General features: G+C 40.1%; 1 protein-coding gene across 2 annotated transcripts in view; it reads left to right on the top strand.

The window, feature by feature from the left end:
• The first annotated feature begins 3,283 nt into the window (after positions 1–3,283).
• mpzl1l (myelin protein zero-like 1 like) overlaps positions 3,284–15,572 on the top strand; it is a 40,010-nt gene continuing 27,721 nt past the window's right edge. For both annotated transcript variants that reach the window (XM_080833683.1, XM_080833682.1), the window contains exons 1-2: positions 3,284–3,427; positions 10,235–10,404. In XM_080833683.1, coding sequence (XP_080689809.1) covers positions 3,355–3,427; positions 10,235–10,404 — 243 coding nt within the window. In that variant the 5' untranslated portion in view covers positions 3,284–3,354. The remainder of the gene's footprint in view (positions 3,428–10,234; positions 10,405–15,572) is intronic.

Here is a 15,572-nt window from a genome sequence, read left to right as displayed (position 1 = left end):
TCAACCGGAGAGGACAGAGTTTCACACCCCTCCTCAGTGTTGTGCTTGTGCCATGATGACACACCACAACCAAATACACGCGCGCAAGTCGGGCTGGCTGCCACAGGGCGACTACGCCGCATACAAAGTGGCCACCAAATTCTCCCAAAAAAAATGACCACTAGCTCAATCAACTGTGTCAAACACGCCCCTTACTTAACAGGTGGATCAAGGTGAAGACTAACGAATGGGCACCTAAACCCGGAAACCCTAACCAAAAGCAGCTCACTAAAGTCTTACCTTTCCTGACCTACCTGTAGCACTGTGATCGCACAATGCACACTCTCAAAAACTCTAAAGCGACGTACAACAGTACCAGTGTGACTGGGTGGTTTGCGCTGCACCGCAACCCCTACCAAAAACAAAAAACAATACTGATCCCTCTCACTGATCTTCAGTGGGTTCCCTGCCCGGTATTGATCCGTCAGCTCGTAGAGGCGCAACAGACCAATTGCGCAGCCAACTGCCTCCTCCCGAAGACGCACACGACCAAGGATTACCACCCAAAAACAACAAAGTAAAACAATAAAGTGACGGAATCTGCGCGCCCGGTGTCTGCTGATCTTGGTGCAATACTAAACCACAGTCACAATACTCACGGTACTTACTAAAAGTCGCTATCTAATAACTCGGCCTCTCGTCTCCTACCAACTCTAAAGGGTTCTTACAAAGGACGAAGCCCCCAAATGTTACGTACCACTCACACTGATACGGCAACAAATGAAGCACAAAGCAAAATGAGCTCGTATCTAGGGGGTGTTTATTAACAGAAAAGGCTAAATGCAACGGAGAATTTTGATTTCCAACGTAGAACGGCGAGGAAGGCCCGAATAGCGTGGTGGCACGCAGCTGAAAGAGAGCGTCCTGGTCGACGATCCCGGCCTTAAAACATAACGGGCTCCGCCCACGGCTGACTTATTAGGACTGACATGTGACATCAGGATAATAATATATAGCGTTTAACTAGTTTCATGTTAGCTACGTTCAAGGGTAAGTATAAAACATAAGCTAACGTTACTTATCAACAAAATTAGCCAGCAAACTGCAGTATCAATCATTATTCAATCATTTCACAAAGGGCCTGTCTGTGCTGGAGTTATAGATAAGATAAGATACAACTATTGCCACAACAATGTTGGTGGTATTCTTTTGTCAGGGGGCAATGGGGGCAGAAAAAAATAAATAGAAAAAGTCCAGGCCTGTTTCTGCCAGATGTTTTCATTGTCCAAAAAGGCCCCTGGCATAATACATTTTACTGCTGCTGATTTTCCATATTTTGTTTAGAAATGGTCGGTTACATTTATTTAATTTATGGAATCATGGTCAAGACAGGAAGGAAGTTGTCTGCATCCGAAGCACAAGCGAAGTCACAGTCATGCACAAACCCATCGTCAGGGTCGAATGCAAGTGCCAACAAGGGCCACCATTGCAGATCCACTTAAATATGAATCCTGGTTTAACTGTACCGCATATTTGAGGGGTTCAGATATGTCATTTATTATCCTAAATAAAGTTTTTGGGAGTTTGTGTTTGCTCTTTATATATTATATGCGAGAGCTTATATTTTGACATGGTTAAAATATTTTCAGAATGGTAAGAATTTCAAAGCATTTTTCGAGTTTAAGACCTCTGCCATTGGAGTCAGAGTTTCTCATTTCTTCAGTTCATGTGTGTACGCATGGATCAAAGTGTCTGTGGAGGACCGCCTATTATGTGTTTGTGCAGGCCTGTTTCTGCAAGATGTTTTCATTGTCCAAAAAGGCCCCTGCCATAATACATTTTACTGCTGCTGATTTTCCATATTTTGTTTAGAAATGGTCGGTTACATTTATTTCATTTATGGAATCATGGTCAAGACAGCATCCGAAGCACAAGCAGAAGTCACAGTCATGCACAAACACATTGTCAGGGTCGAATGCAAGTGCCAACAAGGGCCACCACTGCAGATCCACTTAAATATGAATCCTGGTTTAACTGTACAGCATATTTGAGGGGTTCAGATATGTCATTTATTATCCTAAATAAAGTTTTTGGGAGTTTGTGTTTGCTCTTTATATATTATATGCGAGAGTTATATTTTGACATGGTTAAAATATTTTCAGAGCATTCAATTTCAAAGCATTTTTCGAGTTTAAGACCTCTGCCATTGGAGTCAGAGTTTCTCATTTCTTCAGTGCATGTGTGTACGCATGGATCAAAGTGTCTGTGGAGGACCGCCTATTCTCCCTATCAAGCTTGCTTTTTATGAATCCCAAAGTTTGCTTAGAAAGTGGTGTATGTCTTCTTTTGTGTCTACGCAACGTTTATAAATGAGGCCCAAGGTCCTCAGAGAATTTGGAGTCCTGCTGAAGATGCAAGAGGAAGGCGACCAATCAGAGACCTGTGTCCATGGTGTTCGTAAGGGAGGGGCATCGTGGACCAGGGAAGGAGCCAGAAGGGAAAAACAGGGGGATGATGCGATAGACTAGAGAATGGTTGCTGATTTGGACAAACGGCTCACATTTACAGACATTGTAACAACAGCACAGAAGTCTGACATCATCCTGTGGCCACCCAGGACCAAGAGGATCATTTTTATAGAACTTACTGTGCCATGGGAAGACAGCTGCTAGGAAGCCCAAGAGAGGGAAAGATCGAAGTATGTCACCTTGATGGCCAACTGCTGTCTGCAAGGCGAGCAAACATGGCTATTCCCAGTGGAGATGGGAAGCCCAGGCCTTCCGGTACAATCAGCATGGTGGATGCAGAGTTTGGGTGTTGATGAGGAGAGAAGGTGATAGCTGGAGACCAATCACAGACACACTACTACTGATGCCCCCCATTCTTGAGAGCGCACTGAGCTAGGGGTTGAGACACTAGTAGGACTGATGTCCCCCCCACCCCCCATCTTGAGAGTGCACTGAGCTAGAGGTTGAGACACTAGTTAGAAGTTAAAGATGTAGAGCGCACACTTTCAGGTTATTGTTTCCAACACTTGTCAACATTATGATGATGTATTGTTTGCAGTCATTGTAAGAAAAACTGATAAGTGTGACAACATAACCTGATCTCTCCTACTTCGTGATGATGCCGTCTGTCGCAGAGTGAGAAAACCTATGTAAGGTTCACTACAATCTGATAACTTTTCCCCAGATATACTTAAAGATAATAGATTCCTATAACGTCTTGCGTCACATGCCCCGCCCATCTAGCCTGAGGAAATACAGGAAGGAAGCGTAGAAAACATTGAAGAGGTAACGTTAACGACAGTTAGGGTATCTGTTAATGTCACAGCTCGAAATCTGATTGCAGCCTATACTATATGGTTACAAAAATATGGATCTTAGATTCATAATCAGAAGACATTACAGTCTCTTACTATGCGGAGTCATAGTATATTTACTCTCCGGTAAGCACAATACTTTTCTAACTAACGTTAGCAGGCTAAGAAACAGGCTAACTGAAGTTACCTTAGGTCAACGCTGTTTCTGCTAATATTTGCAATTGAATTTACATTCTAGTTCGTTGCCATGAATGTCGTTTAAGGCTTTTGTTGTGCTTTTTCATGATCAGTCTAAGTGCTTATGAACAAGTCGCCGACATTCACCAACGTTATTAAGAACCGAAGTGCTGGTCTGTTAAGCCAACATTAGCAATCAAAGCTCCGTAGGAACTTAGCGATAGTAACGTTATAATGCAACATTGTCTTAGCTAAACAGGTATGCACATGTCGCTGTAAAGAAACATATCGTAATATTACCGTTTTTGTTAGCTCTCAGCCTTCCATTTGGTTTGGTTACAACTTTCTCTAACTGAACTGGCTAGCAAGGGTGCTAATGTGCTAAGTTAGCTAACTAGCATTCTAGCCAGTGATTGTAAAAACAATATCTAGTGGACTGCGGGAGTGGGCTACAAAAGAAAAGCCAGCCCATCTCTATCGCACCCCGTGGCGGGATGCAGATCAATGTTTAGGACCACCCACTATCTATCTGAAATTGCGTAATGGTTTTTGTGTTAATTTTAAGGCACGTTATGCAGGTTTTTACCTCGGTGGATGGTTGTAGGTAACGATATGTTTTTAAGGTGGAGTTTGGTTGGTTACTAAGATCATTAAACCCATGTTGATGGCATGTGGTGGTGGACATGAGAGACCGATAAACACACACCTGCCGTTTCCACTAGCTGTCTAGGTTATCCACTATGTGGTTTTGTGATCCGGCCGAAACTCTGAAAATGTAAGAAGACGTTTTATTGCACGTCGTTAAATGTATTACAACAATCAGCTAGCACCTCTTGGCTGCTAGCTAGTTAACGTAACATGGTTTTAGATTGAAATGTATTGTGGCTTCTTAACAGTGTTGTATAAAGTACTCAAAAGCCATACTTGAGTAAAAGTACAGATACGTTACTGGAAAATTACTCAAGTAAAAGTAAAAGTCACCTTTTAGAATATTACTTAAGTAAAGGTATTAAAGTATCTGATCTTTACTGTACTTAAGTATCAAAAGTAATTTTCTGATATTAAATGTACTTAAGTATTGAAAGTAAAAGTAAAAAGTAAAAAAAAAAGTAAATGCTGTTAATAAAAAAGCAAAGGGTCAGAATTTTGAAAATAATGAAGTTTATTCAGACTAAAATGATCAAACTTATAAAAATGGGCTGATTTGAACCCCACTCCCTACTCAATACATCGACAAAGACAAACACATAGGCTACAGTATGTCTGCAAATGAAGCTGCTTGCAGCTACAGATAGCGATCTACACTTTTGCTAGGTGGTAACTAACTATCTAGTTAAGATGAAATCCACAAACAGTTATGGTTAATGTCAACTGGTATTATTACCACTTCTAGTATATAACTAGTCTCTTCAACAAATGTGTTAATGTTACAATCAAAATGTTGACGTCAAAATGTTAATGTTACCGTCTGTTATTGCAGCTGAGCTATTCCCTGATTGACACCTGTATGCTATTGCTTTGATTATTGTTGTATCCCCTTCGTTGTTGATCTTAATGTTTATGATATGTTCTTCCACTGCATATTGCAGTCCATTTTGCCTTGATTTGGAGGATATCGCGGATATATTACTCCAAAAAGGATCACTGGCACTGACAGATATAGCGCGGCTTGTCCTCGTCGTAGCAATGCTTTTGGGTACAGACCTCGGAGTTTTGTCTGACGTAGCAACGGTAACTAAGGGGGCTTTTGCAAACGGTAAAAATCGCATTAACGTGCGCTAGGACAGCTGATTCGCGAAACCTGCTTGGAGTCTGTTCTACCACAGTCCCCGACTTTGGTCTCATCACTCTCATGATTATTATTTTTTCTAAAGATGATTCGATTTTGTAACGAGTAACGAAGGTTTCAGGGGAAATGTATCGGAGTAAAAGTATCAGCTTTCTTTGCAAAATGTAGCGAAGTAAAAGTAAAAGTCATCAGAAATATAAGTAGTAAAGTAAAGTACAGATATCCAAAAAAACTACTTAAGTACAGTAACGAAGTATTTCTACTTCGTTACTATACAACACTGCTTCTTAAACAAATTGTCTTAATGTCTGCCCTGATGGATTTGTTTGGTCTCGTTCCCAATTAGGCCATGTTACAATTCTTTACTCCAATCGAGCGAGTTTAATACCATGTTCTACCCCACACACTGTCGTGATGGATGAAACAAAGCTTTATGAAACACCAACATGTTTGAAGTGCAAATTGAAAATTGTATTACCATTTTGCTAACCCACCTCCTCCCTATCTGCATGAATGCTAGGACTAAACATACTGCGCGATGAAGTTAAATGAAGCATTTGTTATTCTGACAACCCCTGCTTGTGTTATTCAGTAATATGTAATATGCCAGCCAATACCTGGTTTTGAAAAGCAAAAACACCACATGTAATGGACTTAACCTATCTGGTAATCACTAGAGTATGGGGATGAAAAGGAGAGAATAAACCTGCCACTCAAAATGCTGAAAAGTTAGGCTACCTGATCGGAATCTGTGCCTACATAGTGGCAAACCTTAGCCTGGATACCAGCCCAAACCCCGCCCACAAAACATTTTGTCAGGGAGATTTGGTCTGGCTCTGGGCTAATTGGGAGAGAGTTTCATCGGTAGGATGAAACCGGACCAATCAAATTGTCAGGGCGGGCTTTATACGTTTATGGACAGATACCAACGCTTGAGTTGAATTAACCGGTAGATTTGAACTCCGACCAAGATGGCCGCGTCTCGGGTGCTTAGTGGGGAATATTTTATGTGAATTAAGCTATCTACACGACTTTTTAATGTCTACATTGACTCGGTTAGTTGTGCATGTGCAACACGAATGTTGCAGAGTATTTTTTGTCTTAACTAAAGCTCTCTAGACCATTATTGTTAGATCATTGCTAACGTGTACACAAAAAACCCATTGAAACTAACCGTAGCTTGTAGCCTTAATGCTAATTAATTAACGTGAGCAGGCATATCTCAACAGACATTGACAGCGCATTCATTTTGAAAGAGGAACAGAGAAACGCGATCAAGGCATTTGTCGATTGAAAAGATGTTTTTGCCGTCCTTCCTACGGGATCAGGTAAAATTTAATCTATCAGATGGTAATAGGCTACTACGTTGCTCTGATTGGTTCTAGGTATCCAATTCAGCGAATAGGCATTTTCTTTCCTGGTTCGTTGAAACACGCCCCATAATCACAGCCCAAAGGTTCGGTATCAGACTCATATTCTGAATAGAATCATGAGTATGACATCGTCAGGCTAGGCAAACCTTTTACCACGTATGAGTCATGAGTCATTTTTGGATTCAGGATCAGGTTTCCAGATTCATGAACCAGACAACTTGCCAATTTCATACTATTTTGTTCTGATTTGAAGAAAACAATTAGTTTATTTGAGGTGTGTGCAGCCAGCTGTCTGGAATCTGCTGCTGGTTGCTACATACGCAATTCCTTGATGGCACATAAAACCGGTATATAGAAATAACAGTTGACATTGTGAAATACTGTTAGCTAGGGCTGTAACGATACACCTACATACGATTCGATTCGTATCACGATTCTTGACCCACTGTTCGATACACCCCACGATATTATTATTATTATTATAATTTTTTTTTTTTACCTCGCGATTTTTAAAATATATTTTCTAATTCACATTAGAATAAGTATCAGGGGTGCAAACACAACCATGGTCAAAAAGGAGTGAGGTAGCGCGGCGCTGGGGCGACACGGCGCGGTTACAGGCATCAATCCCCCCCGCCCCCCCCATGGGTTCCCACACCTTTTTCATGAACAAATTCAAGCACTTTTCAAGCACAGGGGTGTGATTGGTAAAGGACAAAAAAACAGGGAAATATACGGCGCACCTACAGGTACCATGACGTGGCGAAGCCACCAGCCCCCCCACCTCTTTATACACACACACACACACACACCGGACTGACATTATTTCAAAACATTTAACCACTTAGTCTTCAGGCAATTTTTTGCCATTATTGAGGTTTTTGTCCTGCGCCTACTCTAGAGAGCACAATATCTGATAAAAAAAAAGCATGAAAGATGAAGGCTCCAGCTTATTTTTGTAATGATTATGTCCATGCGCTTTGGTCACAGTCCGTTTGGAGACTCCAAAAAATACCTTTGGTTACCCAAAATGTATACTGTAATCAAAAGGTTTACTACACATGAACCCAAACTGGTAGAAGTATAATTTTGGTCTCAAATGAAAGTTTACCCCCTGGACCGTCTTGTGAATCATTTAGACACACTTATTTAGGCTTACAGTATATGAACAATTGTCATCAAATGGCAATAATAATCAATTGTATTATTATTTATTTGTGGTTATTAGTTGTAATAACAACTAATACAATCTTATTAAAGGTAAAATTTTTTCAACAACTATTAACAATGTTTTTTTTATCTTTCTTTTTTTAATAATAATAACACATTATGTTTATGGATTTTTGTGTTACCTTTAAGCATGTACGTACCATAGTAGGCCTACAGGAACAGATTAGACTAGTTAGCTAGCTTGCAAGCAAGCCTTTGTAGCCAACGCACTATCAGAGATAGCTAACGTTAGCTAACTAACATTAAACTAGCTTAACCAAACTAAATAATTTCTAAAAGTATTATTACTAGTTATCATTCACCGTAGGCGATGCGTGTTGCTTGGCGCTTGGTGACGAAATTTATTTCTGAATGTTTTCGCTCCCCTTGATGGAGTCAGCAGAAGAATTTGCCTGTGCTGGTTTGACAACGATTTGGGCAACTCGTTGTCCACAATTCCGACATGCCTTGAAAACAAAACCGGGTCTTTTTCTCTTCGTCGACGTCCTCCTCCACCCCAAGCCAATCTAGCTTTCATTTTTGACAGTCGCTGGGTGTGTGAATTTTATGTTTTAGAACCTGAGATGGTGACAGAGACTGCGCTGATCCTTATTTCTCCTCACTCTCGAAGTCACAGGTCTGATTAGAAAGCGCTCCAAATATTTTTTGTTAGAACGTTCGTTTCTTCACGCAACAATCAGTCAAGTCAAGGCGAAAATCAAAACATTAAATGGCAACTGACCGGGTCATAGGCTACGATGTTTTTGACACGTTCATTATTACAGAAAATTATGGGGGCATTATTTTGCCCCTCTCCTAGTAATTTTCCTAGTAATTAATCTACACAGCAAACGTGTAGGCTTACTAGCGAACCAAACTTTTTGTATCACGTGACCGCTGAGGGCATGTCGCGGTTCTGCCTCCTCGCATCGCGATGCAGGTTCGTGGCCCAGAGTGTCGCGATTTCTCGGTTCGATCCAATATCGTTACAGCCCTACTGTTAGCTAAAAATGACTGATTTCTTTATGGAATATCTAGTCTATTTTGCAGCCATCAGTACTGCAACACTTCCTTCCCACTTCCTGAATTTCCTAAAAAAAACGATCATCCGAAAAACTGAATATTCCACACAGTATTTGCATTAGCAACAGCATGTTATCAAGGTCCATATACCTGCCATTAACGCTCCATAGTATATGGCAACGACAGTGCGAGTGTTCTGATTGGCAAATGGGTAGTCATGCCAGGAACATCATGTTTTCAAATGCGGATCAACCTCTATTACCTATATAAGGAAAATCGCTGTAAAGGTTAGGGGGAAACTGAATCGTCAAATTCTCAGGCGAATTGTTTGTGTGTTTGTGTCTGTCTTTCTCTCTCCCTGTATGACTCTCTTTCTCTCTGGTAGTAGGCTTATTATTTTTAAGGAAGCTTATTATGTATTAAGACTGCCGCTATTACACAATGGGTTTCATCCGTAAGCTTACTTTAGTCTCCTCAACCCTCAGATGACTTACATTTTTATGCATTTTGATATGGGTGATGTTATTTTCTGTTCGCTAAGTTGGCTAGTTCAAATTGAAATGGATTAAGAAGACATATTTGTGTTTGAGTAAAGTGAATTGGGCCATGGTCAAACAGCAGCCGTTTATTACCTGCTTTTTTGCCTTCTAGCATTCTAGATCAATTATTTTAATCATTTTAGAGTAACTAAGAAACATTGTATATTTCTGACGTGATATTTATGTAGCCCAATAGAGGGTTACAGTTATCTATTGGCCGAGATGACTGGAGGTCATTTTACAGGTCCCTGTAAAAGATGAATGATTTTAATGCAAAAACCTCTCATAGGTCTAATCATAGAAAATCACAAATATAAAGCTTCAGAATGACTACAAATTTAACTGCAATATTTTAAAGAAATCCTGTTACAAATGCAGTCTTAATCGTACACCAAAAACACCAGTCTCACCAGAAGGTCATATCTGAGACTGACCAATAAGGTTACATTATTAAAAGAAAAGGAGTTTAAGACAAGCATGCCAATATTTTGTTGTTGATCTTGAAAACACTATGAAATAGCTCAGCTGTTGTAATAATCAAGGTATTTGAAAGAGAAGTTTGTGATTTGCTAAAAAGGTTGTTCTAGGAGTAATACATACAAGATAAAAATGAATCTGTCAGGAGTGACATGTGTAACAGTTGCACAAAATGAATGCACAAAACACAGCCCATTTACATCTTAAGTTATTTATTCACTGACTTACTGGTTCTAATTGGTACGTTTCAGCACTGAATTTAGATGTTCCTGGTGTTTTTGTTTTGTCTTTGTGAAATACTGTGCATTGTATAACACTTTTTGAATTGCCTAACTGTTCTCCTCAGGGACACTTTTGGTCACTGCTATTGAGGTTTATGCACCAGAGGACGTGTTCTTTGAAAATGGAACCACAGGAACACTAAAATGTTCTTTCAAATCAAAAGAAGTTGTCAGCAGTGGAGCTTCGGTTACTTGGTCGTTCACACCGGAAGGAGCTTCAGACAAATCAACTTCAGTAAGATTGGCACAATTGTTTTCAATCTTAGTTCTCCTCTGACTTTTCTGAAGGGATATTGTGTGCTCTTTGAGCAAGGTATACTACGAATATTGTTACCTGTAAAATGGTGCAGTTGTTTGTCAAGGATTTGGAATTTTGTCTTGATTACCCACATTTTGGTTTGAGTTCCGTTCCTACTTTAGAATGTGCATATGTTCTTATTTATTCAGAATGGTACGTCACAATATGTGCCTTACTACCTGAATCCAAATAGCTTCTGATGCGAGTGAGCAACGTTGACTGAATCAGGTAGATTTAATTGTTTTCAATTTTTATTTTTTTTTTTTTATTTTTTAGCAGTTATAGCTCACCAATTGGGTTCTAACTAGAGATGAAAATGTATTAGGACAGTTATTAATAAATGGTGAATGGACTGCATTTATATAGAGCTTTTATACTCCGTACTCAAAGCGCTTTACAGATGAATGCCTCAGACATCTACCTATTCACTCACCGATGGCAGAGGCTACTATCTAAAGGGGCTTGCTTGGTTCTGCGTTGGTGTCACATTGTTGTGCAAAATTTACTCATAGCAGTTCATGCTCCCAAAGGTTGCGTGTGTTGCCAATAGGGCTGGGCAATTCACCCCCCCAAAAAAATCTCCGATTTTTTCATAAAAAACTCGATTCACGATTCGATTCACCCCCCCATGAAATGACTACTCACGGTAAAATAATTTCCAAAACACATTTATTTTCATTTTAAAAAGTGCAAAAACTATATTCATATGAATTCATTTAACCTCATAAGAAGCACTGCATTAGGTCTACTAAAAAAAAATCTAAATTAAGCTTTTAAATGACACCTATATGATAGATCAATATTGTCCAACTAACACTACAGCATAGATATTCAATAGCTTATTATACTATAGTCTTACTGATCTGACAAAAAACCGCATTGAAAAAACAGAGGGAAGGCAAACAGTACCTCTGCTTCACTGAAGGGTGCGTGCGAGAGCCCACCGGTCGGGGATAATTATTAAGCCATTGCTCTACGCTGCTACCACCGTCAGCGTATTTCAGCCACTGACGTGGCTGGCTCCCCATTATTCGCAATGAGCCACCTACTGCAACATGCCCTTGGTGTAGCTGTAGCTGCTGTTGTGTTGGCTGTTATTTCTTCCTCCCTAGATGTTCTCTGCACCTTTGCTTGAGGTGATGCAATGGCAATGAATCGGCACATTATTTTAGCTTTCGTTTATCTGCGATAATGGCGTGTGGTCAACTAAGTCGGTTTCAACTCTTGATTCGCGCTCAAAATATTAGAACTTTATAACCTTTGTATTCGCCGGCAAAGTATTAGAACTTTGTATTCGCTGGCAAAATATTAGAACATTGCATTCGTGCGCAAATTGTCATTGTTGAGGTGGGAGTGGGACGAGACAGGAAATACACTACGGAAAGTCTGCAGGGGTCTTGGCGAATGTAAAAATGAAATGCTTGCGCTATGTGCTTAGTGATACGGACAGTGGATAAAAAAAAACACACAACAAACAAACAAACAAAAAAAATCGTACAACTCGATTTCCTTAAAAAACGAATCTTGTTGACGTTTCAACTCGATTTTAAAATCGTATCGATTTTTTGCCAAGGCCTAGTTGCCAAGCAATTCACCGCCAGAACAATAGGTGGAGCAAAGTTTAATTCATGTATATGAGCCTGCCATTTGCTCGGCAGATAGAAAACTGTTTCCCCAACAGAAAGTCTGAAGCTTGAAGTTCTTTTCAAACCTTTGCTTGGGTAGCACTGTTAAACTGAGCAAACATGCAGAATACATTTTAGTAATCTCATCATATAATATTCGTTTCTAAAAACAATCACATAGTATTGCATGTTTTACTGTGGTAGAAAATACGTTAGCTTAATGCTAACGTATATGGGAAATCCTGTAGACACCGCGCTAGGTATTAGCATCAATTCATTCACGTTAATGTTTTTGTATGAACCTGACATTTGCTCTGCAGATAGATAACAGGTTCCCTAACAGAAAGTCTGAAGCTTGAAGTTCTTTTCAAACCTTTACTTGGGAAGCACTGTAAAACTGAGTAAACATGCAGAATATTTGAGTAACCTGATCTCGTAACATTCGTTGATAGAACCTACGTTAGCTTAATGCTAACGTATAGGGCAAATTCCATATAGATCGCGCTAGCGACTAGCATATTCTTCAAACTTCGGTTCATTACAGGTGGCTTCGGTTCATTACAATGGGTTATATAATTGCTCATACTTTCTAGCTTCTTCGGTCAAAAGCTCTTCAAGAGCATTGCTCTTTAAAACATCTTCTGAGCTATACTGGCTTTTAAAAATGGCTGTATGAAAACAAGAAATGTGAGACTCCAGAAAGAATGTTGTTAACAGACCAGGAGACCAATCACAGCCTTGCAGGCTTTGAGGCTTGCGTAAAAGCTAATGTAAAAAATGGCGCAAGTCTAGAAAAATCGCCCGACGCACGCAAGACGTGAAAAGTCGCGCAAGGGGCTTGCGCGGCCTCTTGCGCTTACGTCGCTGACCATAAATCAGCCTTAAGGTCCCAACATGCACATCAGATAACATAATAACATAGACAACACCTTATGTAAACATATGAAAACCATCAAATTCGCATTAAAGTAACACTATGGAGTTTCTGGAGCCGTCAGCTAGGATGCTTCCTTCTGCTGGACTGTTCAGTAACCTATTTGCTGTCTTGCTTTGTCTTGTGTTGCACTTGCTTGATGTTTGACTGTGGTAGGAAAGTTGTTGGCAAGCTAGCCAACATAGCTATCACAATAACATTACAAAATAGCCAACGTGAGACCACTTATTACTAACATCAATGTCCAAGCGTGTTATAACAAGCTTGCTAACGAGATGTCTTGCTAGCGAAACCATAATAAACTTTATTACAGGCTCAAGGCCCACATGGAAGATGTACAATACATATAATCAATAAATTACATATAAATATACATACAATTATAAATACATATAAATACAAAAAGAAAGAAGCGCTAAAAAAAGGCACTTATGCCAGTGTTCCCAGATCTTAGATGTGTACTTGACAGAGCTGCGGCCAGGGTCTGTCATCAGATCAATTATAACATTTGAAGAGCGGTCCAGCCGACACATAAACTTAAAAGTAAGGTTCCTCAGCAAGGCCATGAAGGTGGACCCATATTACAGAATAGCTGACTGGCTCTAGTACTCCTGGGTTTCTTCAGGAGTATCCTAAGACAGTCATTATAGGCTACTTTCAATTTACGCAAGCTCTCCTTCTTGTAATTCACCCAGAGTGGAGCTGTATAGAGAGGGGTGCAGTAGGCTCTAAACAAATTAATTTTTACATCATATGTACAGTGGTGGAATTTTCTTACCAACATGTTAGCTTGGACATCTCAGCAATCTCCTCTGTCTAAACATGTCAGCATCATCCTCCAACGTGTCTGTGATAATGTGCCCTAAGTATTTGGTACTATTGGACACCCCCAGAGCTTGCCCAGAAAGATGAAAGGCAGGAAACTTAATATCCATGTCCTCCTTAGTTCTACAGACCATTACCACGCTCTTCTTGGCATTATATTTAACTTCAAAATCGACCCCATAATTAGTGCAGATGTTAAGCAGCTGTTGAAACCCACCTGTACTCAGGGTAAGTAAAGCTAGGTCGTCTGCATACGTAAAGTGGTTGACCAGGGAATCACCTATCATACAACCTGTACTGCATTCCCCCAGCTGCCTGGAAAGGTCGTCCATATAGATATTGAAAAGGGCTGGGGATAATATACATTATGGAACATCTGACAAAAATATGTAAAGACATTGAAGCAGCAAACTTTGTGAAAATGCATATTTGTGTCATTCTCAAAACGTTTGGCCACGACTGTATAGTTATCAATACTTCCAATTTTACCAGCCTTATCTTTGATAACTGGCACAAGAACTACTGACATCATGGATTCTGGCAATATACCATGGGTCACCATTCCAGTAAAGCACATAGACAATAGCACTGCCAACCTGGGCCCAGCTAACTTAAGGTGCTCTGCAGAAACCTGTTGAAATGTGCTTACTTTGTATATGACAAACAAGCGAGTCAACCAGTTTCCTAACACAGTCAAACATCAAGAAAGTGCAACACAAGACAAAGCATGACAGCAACTATGTTACTGAATTGTCCAGAAGAAATTAGCCCCCTAGCTGGCGGCTCCAGAAACTCCATGGTGTTACTTTAATGTTAAAGCTGACACCATGTGGGTATCAGTTGGACCAGACATTTAATGGAGTTTACTCTGCCAGCTCCCTAGTACAAAGTCTGTGTAATGTCCCATTGAGCCTGTGTGTAAAGAGAGCAGAATGTGCCGAGAGTTCACCAATGAGCAAGTGGACTGTTGATGACCCCTCTCGAGATACGTTGCTAAAAAAATGATACTATACGTGAAGTCATTTTTTAAATTTATTCTTCAAAACATAGCACAACCATCTAGCTACCTAGCGATAGCTAGCCAGCTAACTAAACTGGACAGTAACGCTTTCTCATGAATTTCAATGCAATTCAAAAGAAACGTAGTTGTGTGTCCATTTGCTATGTAGCTAGCTAGCTTGTTTTTTCATATTAGGCTAGCAAGAACATTTTCTCAATTGCAAACTTGCTACTGGTAGTCAGCTACGTCATTGTAGCTAGCTTCAAACCAGCTTTCCCAGAGCTAACCAATGTCTAGCCTACTTGTTAAGCTCAGTTTAGTTTTTCCTATTGTCTATGCTCTCACGTGTTGTCCGTACGACCTTATGGCAAACAAAACAGAGTATTTCCTGTAGGTGAGAACGCGTCGGACACGGACAATCTCCTTTTGTGTGCTTCATGTGTGAAGGGGAAGGTCCTGAAAGTCTTTGGATATTGTCTGGAGTTCAATGAGATCTACTTGAGAGGGCTGAAAAGTCACTGCTTTCCGCCATATTTTCACTGACTCAAAACAAACCCATGTTAGACTGTTGCTTTGGTTGATGCTGGACAGTTTATGAGTTTTTCAAAGTAAGGTTATCAAACACATATAAACCGTGACTGTTTTTATTGAAAATTTGAAACAGTTATATCAACCGTCTGGAATTTTACTGCAGTGACCTTGAGGCCGGTAATGGATTCAT

Source organism: Sprattus sprattus, assembly GCF_963457725.1.
Source record: "Sprattus sprattus genome assembly, chromosome: 1".
In the NCBI taxonomy this organism is placed as follows: Eukaryota; Metazoa; Chordata; class Actinopteri; order Clupeiformes; family Clupeidae; genus Sprattus; species Sprattus sprattus.
The sequence above is the reverse complement of the archived record's forward strand: the minus strand, read 5'-3'. Positions and strand labels throughout refer to the sequence as shown.